Source organism: Erithacus rubecula (genome assembly GCF_903797595.1).
Source record: "Erithacus rubecula genome assembly, contig: SUPER_Z_unloc_6, whole genome shotgun sequence".
In the NCBI taxonomy this organism is placed as follows: domain Eukaryota; kingdom Metazoa; phylum Chordata; class Aves; order Passeriformes; family Muscicapidae; genus Erithacus; species Erithacus rubecula.
The window spans coordinates 307,629-318,753 of record NW_027635650.1 but is presented as its reverse complement, the minus strand read 5'-3'; the positions used below and the strand labels follow the sequence as shown (position 1 = coordinate 318,753).

General features: G+C 38.8%; 1 protein-coding gene across 5 annotated transcripts in view; it reads right to left on the bottom strand.

Annotated features, from left to right (window-relative positions):
* Positions 1-11,125, bottom strand: part of LPAR1 (lysophosphatidic acid receptor 1) — a 69,285-nt gene that overhangs the window by 33,902 nt on the left and 24,258 nt on the right. For all 5 annotated transcript variants that reach the window (XM_079331667.1, XM_079331671.1, XM_079331670.1 and 2 more), the window contains exon 2: positions 10,276-10,441. In XM_079331667.1, coding sequence (XP_079187793.1) covers positions 10,276-10,332 — 57 coding nt within the window. In that variant the 5' untranslated portion in view covers positions 10,333-10,441. The remainder of the gene's footprint in view (positions 1-10,275; positions 10,442-11,125) is intronic.

Genomic DNA, 11,125 nt, shown 5'->3' with positions numbered 1-11,125 from the left:
TTTTTAATTTCTGTAGGAATATCTGGATGTAGGATCCAGTGATTTTGAATAAATTCTCTTTGCCTGTGTATTTGTCATTCTGTTTTTTTTTTCTTTCAGTCTGCTGCCCACATGTAGTCTCCTGTTCCACTGTTGCTCCTGTGGAAAGAGGCCTGCTACATGTAGAAAAACACATATTTTTAATTCAAAAATTTAAAATGTGTCAGATATTATGATTTTACTTTCTTTTCCTTCTTTTTTTCTTTGTGTTTTGCATATGGGCTTAAAATGTGAATTATTTCTTGATTGTGCAATATTCTTCCCTATCTTTTTGTTTGAAATTTAGCTGTGATGCTGGCTGGAAAGGCTCAAGCAGAACAGAAATGCACTGGATCTCTCAGCACTCAAAGTGTTAACATACCACAAAGGCATATGCAAGCAGGCAGACCCCATCCCCTCTCCTGCCCCGGCAGGAAAAGGGGCAGGGAAGTTTATATTTTAATTTCCTGAAGTTTCACTAAGTGTGTTTCACTGCCTGTGTAAGCCAGATGCGTGGTGCCCGGAGATTTACCTCATCCATTCAGTATATCTCAAAAGAAGTTTAAAACAAACTGAGCTACAAATTGCCCGTGTTAACTAAACCTCTAGGACACATCTGGGTGGAAGAAGTAAACACTGAGTTATAAACCAACAAGACAGATAAAGAAAAATGGAGCAAAAGCAGGGTAAAAGCAAAGTCTCCTCTCACCATATGAAGATGATCCAAGACACAGTTGCCCCAAATCAAAGAAAATCACATGTAAATGGAACTAAATCTGTTATCAGGAGACACAGTTATAACCACAGCATAGTGCACACAGTGAAATTTGGAATCAGGCCTTAATAAACAAAACTCACTCTTCTTCAGCAGTTAGTCATCCAATTCACCTTGGCACTGGCCTTTTCAGGTGCTATTTGCCTGGTTGCCTCCTTTCCTATGTCTGGGATCAGACCACCAGTGGGAACACTGGGAAGAGGAGCCCATGCAAGCTTTCCCATGTTTTGTGCCCGATTCATCTTGCTTCTGCCCCACCTCTACATGGCACCCTAAAGAATAGGGTGAAGATTTGGATCCACAGCACCTCGACCATTGGATAACCTTGGGAGAGGAGCTCATTAATACCTGCCCTTCCTGGGGCAGAGACAGGATAGAAAAACATACTGTCTGCCTGGAGCAGAAGGTGAGAGGGGTCTCTGGATCCTGCCAGCTTCACAGTGAGTGACAGCTCACCTGGTAAGGACTGGGTATGGAGAGATGCTTGGGGTGGAAAATGGACATCAAAAAGTTTTCAAATACCATTGATTTATCCTGCCTAAACAAATCATTAACTAGCACAAGGTGCCTGAAGGGAAGATGATCAGTTTACAAACCTCTCTGCAATCTCAGAGTTTGGGGTGTTCCTTGTTCTGTGAAACAAAAAAGGCAAGCCACTCTCTCCCCACCCCTAGCACCCATGGGTACATGTATTTCTTGTTGAGAGAAACAGAGCAGAACATTATTTGAATACTAAGGTCTGACTTTCACAGCATTTTTCAAACTTGTAAGCCACAAAAAAGAGTCCATATCCAGGAAGTTCCTTAAAAATATCTTAACCCTAAACTCTCCAAACACACTCTGCTCCTCTTTTTTTTTGTCTTTTGCTGAATGAACCTCCACATGCCACTGTTTTCTTACCTAGAACACAGAGAAGATGAAAAGCAATTAATTTTTCTAATATTGGTGTAGTAAACTAAGACTACAAAACCATAATAGCTGCCTTATATCTTTACATTTAGTAAATGTACCACTGCTTTCCACCTAGGTAAATATCTTAAGTTTACCAACATACCAGAAAAACTTCAGGGAGCTACCAATCTCAAAATCCCCAAAGAAGAGTACAGATTAAGAATATCCTTAAAATAAGGTTAAGCAAGTAAGCATAGGTATAATTCAATCAATATGTAAATACATCAACCTGTAACTGCCAAACGTGAGGTTTACGAAAGTAAAGCTGCAACAGATGAGAAAAAAAAAAATCCAGTTTGCAAAACCATTGTCTATTATCTAATGAAAAACATAGACAACTTTTCAAAGTGCAGAACATGAAAGAAAAGCTTTAAAATAAAGTAGAAAAGATGTGTTTCCTTTAAAGACAAAAGTAGAATTTAAAAAAATCATGAAGTCACAAGACAAGGGTCCTGATTCATACATATTTTTCATCTGCACAGTGAAAGTATTAAAGCCTGTCACCAACACAGAATGGCATCTCCTCTTCAGAATTGCATCTCCCTAAGTAACCGTTCAATGGACTTAAAGATAAACTTGTAAAATAACATGGGGTGGTTCTGTCACAGCAGGTTACTTCATTTCACTAGATTCATTCTACCCCTCACAAAGCTGACAAAACAGGAGGAAATTAATCTCCCTGCAAGGGGATCCCTTTAATGCTATTAAAAGATCCTAAAGCATGAAGTTACTTAAGGATCATATGGCAACAACTAGAGCATCCAATAATTTTTAGGATGTTTTTGTAGCAGACTGTATTACTACAGAGTCTCTGAGATGACAAATATCTCAGCTACTAGAAATTCAACTGAGAATTTCTCTGTGTCCTACAGCTCATACAAGGAAATGCAGCTCAACATATCTGGGTACTCAGTGTATTGAAGAGTCACCAGCAACAGTGTGAAAAGAGGCAGTTTTACTCATGGAAGGTATAATTCATGAGTGACACAGATCCCATTGATTAACTATGATTGTGACCTCCACAGATTGGCTATAAAACCAGGGAGATTGCTGACCTTCCAAAATTTTGCAAGCAAAATTATATTTAAGAAATCAAAAGCTAGAAGAATTGAAAAAAAATTTAAAAAAAAGTCAGAGTGACCTCATCCATCCACAATTTAGCCAGCAATTCACACGCTGCTGTACTGTTGCTCCTTTTCCATGGATCCAGCATTTTCAGATGAAACTGAAAATGTGTCCCTCACAAGTACTACAGAAATGTTCACAGGAAATTTTTCCAATAGAGGAGGAGATGAAGACTGCTTGAATCAGGGGAGAGTTCTACATGATCACACCCTCATATAGATTCTTAGACTCACTTATTTATGTTGATTATTAAGGATTTATTTTTTCTATGCCACCCCATCTCTACTTCCCCAGGTCCTCTCAAAGGGAGATCCCCACTGTAATGTTGAGATATTGCAAAAATAATGTAATTTTCTGTGGTGCTCATAGAGCACATTGAGCCCAAATTGGGTACTTAAGCCCAAATGTTCCATACAAAGTACAGAAAGAGCTTCTGCAAAGCTCATAAAAACTTCCTTTCCTTTGGGGTAGCTTTCACAACAAGTTGATCTTCACAAACACTAGCCAAGCATGGGCACAGGCTCAACACTTTGTGGCTTTGTTAGAGACACAGGAAGACAATTATATTCCATCATCTCATTTAGTGACTAAAATATTCCAACTCTTATGCCTTCAGAAAATGTCTTTGCCATGATGCTGATCTGGCTGCTCCACTATCTTGCCTAATTCACTCCCAGTTGCCCACCTGCCTTACCCTCAACCTGAACATCACAGACAGACATCCAAACTGCAGTGAGTCCCTGAATGCTGCTGTGAGGATGAGTGCAGTTCAGAACAAATCTCCACTTGGGAGGGGTTTTCTGGAGAATGGTGCAGCACACAGAATCCTATCTGTGCCCTTCAGAAGCCAGATTAGAAGCAGCTGGGGGAAAAAAAAAATCTGCACCTATAACATCCCAAATGAGTTCTCCTGCATAATGATTTACAATGTGCATCCTTTAGGCCCAGTTAGTAAACCAAGCTGGGAGTTAATTATTTGCTACAGTAGCTCAAAGACTGCAATTTTATGCTGAAAAGACACTGTGGACTACACTAGGGTTGCTTCCACCTACAGAGAACACCTCCCTTGCAAAAGCAAATGACCAAAGTGAGCACTTAGGAGAGTTTAGCCTACAAGCAAAATGCTTATGTCAATAAGCATAGTAGATTTCATTTTGTGACTAGAAATAAGAGACTTACAGATGGAAATACAAAGACCCTTCTGGGTTTACAATAGCAAATACCATTTTTTTTTTCATTAAATATATGTTAGATAATTTGGGTTTCTTTTGCTTTGATATATTGAAATATTTGTGAAATATATAAACAGACTATAGACAAATCTTTGTCTCAGAGCTTTAGAAACAATGGGTTCTCTATAACTAAGTTGTTTACACATTACTAAGCAGTTGCCTTTAAGGCAATATTTTCTACTTTAAACAAAATGGAGATGCATTCTGAACCTCCAGTAATCTCATCTAGTAAAATTATTCTTTTAGAAAGGGTACTGGTATTTTAGTTTTCCCTATGATGTCTGTAACTGGGTGGATTGATTTCTAATTATAAATTGTTTTTTCCAGACTCACCATTTCCTTTTGTTCTCTCATTTGCTGTATTTACCACCACCAGAGGCCTGTTTTGGTAACAAGGCTAATTTGTTTATTCAGCTGAAGGGGGACAAAAAAATCCACACACTTGTTGACTGCAAAAACTTGGGCACCAAATCCAAAATGCAAATTGTGTTGTGCTTCACTGGGGGAAGGGGTGACAACAGCTGTGCCAGCCCACAGCAGCCTGTTCTCAAGCATATTATGAGAAGGATAACCTCTCTGTAGCAAGAATAACTTAAATCTCTTCCACTCCAATTCAAATAAAACAAGGAGAAAATAGAGATGTATTCAATGGCACAGAGTAGGAGAAGTGGTTTTTGGCTTTGGCCATGAAAAGCCATTCTAAAGGAAACTGCTCTAGATTTCTCTTTGGAACAGCTGCAAGTCAGTTATTTAAACGTACTCATTTGCTTCTATTTGACTGATCCACTGCTGGCAAAAGCAAAGAGAGAATGATGAATTTTTGTTGTTGTCTTGTTTTAAGCATTTCTGAGGCACTGTTGGAATTAAGTAACTGGAGCTCAAATGATTACTTCTTCAAAGCTTTTACTGCAGAATTCATCTCATGCCATTCACAAAGAGAAAATACTAATCACTTCAGAAAATACTTTCATCAGCATGGGTCATCACTTGTGATGTTTCTATTATTATTTTTTTGCAAATAGCAAAGCCCTCTGAGATACTAAATGATTCTTACAGAATTATTTAACATTGTTTAATGCATTATCAGACTAGTCAGGTTTCTATGAGATCATTTTATTTATCTGTATTTGAGGTATGAAGTCATAACATGTATACAAAATACCTCCAAATTAAAAATCAAAAAGTTCTGTTACATTTTTATTTCTCCCTTTTTAAGAGCAGAAGAGCTTATATAATCAGAAATCACTAGATTGTGATTTATTGTGCTTAATTTGAGATCTTTCTTGCCTTACAGTGAAATCCCATGGCAAAAGCGTATTTGGGAATTTTTTTGTTTCATTGACTTCTTTGACATTTTGTGAATGCTGTCCCCTAACTATTTTCTATTTCAGATCACAGCTCTGGACAGGTAAACTACCTTGACACTTTACACATCCTTCACCTTTACACATGACCAGGATGCCTGTGCTCTTAATAACCACTTTTTGTGTCTGGTAACAAGCAAGATATTGGGGGTGGAAAAGAAGAAAGGAGATTTGAATAAATTTGTGCATTGGGAGAGTAAGAAGAAACACGACCGCTGCAAATGTGTGGAATCAACAGAGGATTCTAGAGAAGCACCAGAAATAGGTCCTGTGTTGACACACTAGCTGTAAGAATATTTAAGACAGTAATAGCCATTTCACATCTGGTACCCAGAACTGACTTTCAAAAACTTTTCCAAAATGTGAGCCTTTTGTTATCTGACTCAGAGGATAAATCTTGGGAAAATACCATTTGCCACTAAATTAAAAAGAACTTCTCTTATTGTGGTGCCAAGATTGGAGTCCAAGCAAAAACCTACCAGAAGGAGCTCTGGCTTAAAAAAAGGTCCTGCTGAGGTCTCAGGGATTCTCTCCCAGGGGAAATAATCTTGTTTGCCTGGTGCAGTCAAAGGAGTGATGATAACCAGAGGAGTATTTATTACTGCCATGTATAAGCATGTATGCATATACATATACAGGTGTATATATATATATATATAATATATATGAAATAGACAGTATTTACTTCGGAGTCTAAATTTACTAAATGTGAAGGAAGCCTACTATGCTGGCAATCCCAAAAGAAAGTTTTAAGATAAAGATAAAAAACCCCAAAGAAAATTCAAAGTAAAGTAACAAAACTCTTCTTTTTGCAACTAAGATGCCATCTAGCTCATGCAAAAGGCATGCAATGTTACTTCCAAGTTAAAAAAAAAAAAAAATCCTTCCTTAAAACACTAGTCTCTAAATTACTTCTGCAGCACACTGTGGCATCTCCTCAATTTCAAAACGCAAAATTATGTCCTCGGGGGGGGGGGGGGGGTGGTGGGGAGATATTTTAATCCATATTCTTTTCTAAACTGTATCCAAATTCATTCCAAACATGAAAGACAAAAGTCAATGCCCATGCAGTCCAAGTATGAAAAGTGCTTTACTTCAATATTTAATCTAGCAATTGTCTCTTTACATATGTATCTCACTATGTTCTTGCCCATTAAAAAGGTCTTTCTTACTCTCAGAAACATACAGATGGCTCCCAGCAGATTGTCTGGAGATGTTATTCTTTCACATCCGATTGAAGACTTTTATCAACTGTCATATCCACAATGATTTACTGCAATCTGTGGGAATTTGTGCAAGCATTTAAGTCTTCTCATATAGATACCAATTTTGAGCCTACTTTTACAATATGAGGATGAGAGAATGGTATTTTTTTCTACCATAATCTCTTATACTGAGATACTAGTCTTTCCTTTGCTTCTTGTTGTAATTTCTTTTTGGCTCTCAAATCAAATCCCATCAAAGCACAGTTTCTAAAACTTGAGTATGTAGGAAGACCTCTGCATTACTAACCAAAAACCAGAATCATCTATTTATTTCTAGTCTTAATGATGTAATTCCAGACAGAATTTGTTCAGCAAAAACTCCCTGCAGATCCAGGATACATGAATTTATTCAATGCACCAGAAAGGTGACCATGCTGATCATCAAGTCCTCTAAAAGTGATAGATTTTCTTCTGCTCATTCTCATACTACAACTGCTGTTATTGTCCTCTTGGGAAGGCATTTGTCCTGAGCAACAACCCTTAGATACACACAAATATAAAACATGCTGCAGTCAAGCAAACTACATGACTGAAATCTCCTTGGAACAGAGGGTAGTGGCTGGATTTCCATTATGGTGAGGGCTGGCAAATTGGCTACATTGGACTACTGCCACAAACACACCAAAGAAAAGCTACATACTCAGCATGGTAGAGGCAACAACTGTCTGGCTGGAAACATACTCTGTAAAGCATTGCCTCTGCTTGGAAGGAATACCAGCTCAGGCCTTGAGAGATGCATTTTGTAGTGACGTGGATTGCTAGAGGGAACCAAATCAGACAATGGGATTAATTTTCAAAGAAACTTCATGAAGACCCAGCAAAGAAACGGCACTGAGTGGATATAACACATCCCTTATCATCCGTGATCCCCTGGGAAGATTCAGAGGTATAATGGACTGCTGATGACCATGTTAAGACCATTAGGTAATGGGCCATGGAAGAAGCATTTAGCAGAAGCTATTTGGCTGGTTAACACTGCCCTCGGGCTGACTGCCCCGGTCCTACCCAAACAAAATCCCTTCACACTGTGGGAGGAGATACAGTCCCTGCACTACACAGGGAAGTGGCTGGGGAAGTCAGTGTGGTTTCTCCTCTTCACTAAGGCAAATGCATTCGTGGGATTGTCTTTGCCCAAGGCTCTGGCTGTACTTGGTAGGCAATGATTTGGTGGGTAATGCAGAAGGATGGGGAGACATGGTGTGTGCCTCAAGGAGATTTAATCCTGGGGCAAAAATATACTGTGGTGTAAGTTGTATGTTGCAGGAAGTAAAGTAGCAGGAGTGACATGAACTGATGAAAGATTGATTTTGTGAGAAGCAAGAAGAATGCAGTGACAACCTAGGCCAGGCTGGTGTTAGTGTCTAATGATCAAGTGTACCACTTCTCCTGTCCTTTCCACTCATCCTGATGGATTGGAGATCTGGAGAGATGAAGGAAGCCATGAAACAGGAAAATAACATCTATCTGTGAAAGCACAAGGGATAGTAGTTAATGAAAATATGCGTTTGGTAGAGAGATGGTTTAAGGATGTAGTTTAAGATGACTGTGTGTGTAAAATGGGGTTCTAGTCATGAAAAATAAGTACAAAGGAACAGTCAGAAGATGTATGAACTATATGGGATATGAGTGTGACATAAATGGTATGGAATAAGGGGTGGAGATTATATTGGGTTTGGCTGAGCAGGAGCTCATTTCCCCGTAAGTGCTGCTGCACTTTGCACAGGTAGTTGGAAAGGTGCTGATAACACACCAGTGTTTCAGCTGCTGCTGAACAGCACTGGCACAGCACCAGCACTGTCTCTCCAACATTCCTCCCTCCATCAAAGGGGCTGGGGGTGGGCAGCATCCTGGGAGGGGACACAACCAGGCCAGCTGAGCCAAACTGACCAAAGCAATATTCCAGATAAAATAGCTGAGGGAAGGCAGGAGGAGGAATGGAAGGCATTAGTAATTTTACAGTGTTTTCCTTCCAGAGCAGCTGCTCCACATGCTGAAGCCCTACTTCCTGGGAAGTGGCTGAGCATCACTCACTGATGGGAAGCAGAGATTGATTTCTTTTCCCCTTCACTTATACACACAAAAGCTTCCACTTTTTTTATTTTTTCTCCAGTAAACTGCCTTATCTCTACCTTCAAGTTCTTCTCCATATTATTTTTCTTTTCCTTGTTCCACTGGGAAGGGGATTGATAGAGCAGCTTGATGGGCAGCTGGTGCTCAGCCAAGGTTAACCCCTTATAGTCATACATAAAGAAAGCTCTGAAGAGGCAACCTACAAAGACATGGGTGCAAATGTCTGGTGATGGCCTGCAGGAACCTGTCCCCAGAAAGGGAGAGGAGTCTGGCAGTAGCTATGCAGCCTGGGACACAAGTATGTAGCATTCACCTCCTACCAAGTATTCGGCTGTGCTGTAAAGAAACAAAATCCTTCTGGAACCTTAACAGAGACTCAAAAAGCAACAAAAATACACTAGTCCTCCATTTGAAACACAGGAAGAAGAGTAGCACTAGGAAGTTTCTCAAAAGTAGATTTTGGATTTAGCTCATATCACATCATCACCCAGTAGTGGACACGTTTTTTCTTAAATTCACAGAGCCTAGGGATCTTTGAAACATGGAACTTCTCAGTGCATGTTGCTGAGAGCTGTAGTTTTATGAGTTAAAGAATCTACAACAAACAACAATAACAAAAAATAAGCAAAATAAATATTGGATATCCAATTTTCTGATAATTACCTTAATTATTTTGGTGTCTTTTCCAGTAAAAGACACAACACACATCCTTAAATGTTTTAAGTTGTAACAGGCACTTGAGTCTCTATGAAGTCAAAAGGACTTTCAAAATGCTTTGCTGAAATGAAATCTTCACTGTTATGACCATCTCTTTTTCTGTTTGTAGTTTTTACTTTATTAAGATACTCAAGTATTTGGTGTTCAGTACATGAAGCTAAGATATCACTTTTATAAATGGGTCTGAGACACACAGTGGTTTCATGAAAGCAAGATTAAGATGTTAGTAATGCTAAATGTGTTAATTTTATTACTGCTTTTCACTTAAAACTTTTCTGATAACACTGAACGTGAAGGTTCCTTTGGTATTATTCCAAGTTATCCACATTACAGCCTCTATTTTGTATTTATTAAACACAGTAAAAATCAAGCTGTAGTGGAGTGATCACTTACATGGAATCATATTTTGCCATATATTTTCTTCTACAAATGGTGGTATATCACAGCAATGTCGTGTGTCAAAGTATAAAAATACTCTCAGTAAGTGATGAGTGTCCTTATTATAGTATTTCCAGAAAATTCCCCTGATGACTCAAAATGAGACAGGAGAAGAAGCTAGGATTCAATGAGGAGATAAGAATGAGCTGAAGATGAGACTTGCTAGAGTTTCATCATGGTCTACTGTGCTGGTTTTGTATGAATTGAGTTTTAGTGAGAAGGGAATGAGCCCAGCCAAGAAGTGATGTTCTCTTCAGAGAAGCTGCTAATAGCTTCCATTATGCCTGGCAAATGAAACTGAAACTCCCATATCTACTCACCTCAATCCCCTCAGGCTGGGACATGGACAATGGCACCAAATCAGTGGGGATATCCATGGTGGCTCAAAACGCCCCTGCTATCCTTGCACTGCTCCTCTGCACCAGCAAGCTCTTGCTAGGAACACAGAAGCCCTTCCTCAGACTCTAGTCATACTGACATTTGTTCCTAATGGGAAAGGAAAAAAAAACCTGTTGAGAATAAGAAAATTGGGTAGGCAGTCAAGACACAAGACCCTGGACTGCTGCAAAACCAGTCTGAGTTTGTACAGCACCACTTGCTGACATAACCACTCACAATAGAGGAGAAGTTTCAAAAGGCATACTGTAATTTGATCCAGAACAGGAAAAAAAATCGTTTTACAAGACAAACTAGAACTCACACAAACTGAAATTAGCAAGTAAGCTAAGGCACAAATTGCTTTGCTATTGCAAGGAAATATGGTCACCTGAAGAACACTGGAATTGTGCTGACATTTATGTCCCCCACAACAAAAGAAAAAAAAAAAATCGCCACAAAAGAATATTCACAGAATTACTTGCTGGAATTCAGGATATATTTATTCCCTCCATTCAGTGATCACATAAACTTTATTTCTTTGTTAAGAAAAACAACTTACACATTATGACTTAAAAAAATGACACCCATTTTTTCCAGGAAGTAACAGATTTGGAGTTTATGAATACACTGAACTGTAAAATTTAATCAGCTTATTCAACAGAATAAAGTTATCTCCATACTTATCAAGTTTATCAAGATCAGTCCAGCTTCCACAGATATGCTCTTTTCTTTTTCTACTCATGTGCAAAGAAAACAAAAATGTAGAGGGAGAAATCCCTGTAAATGTCCAAG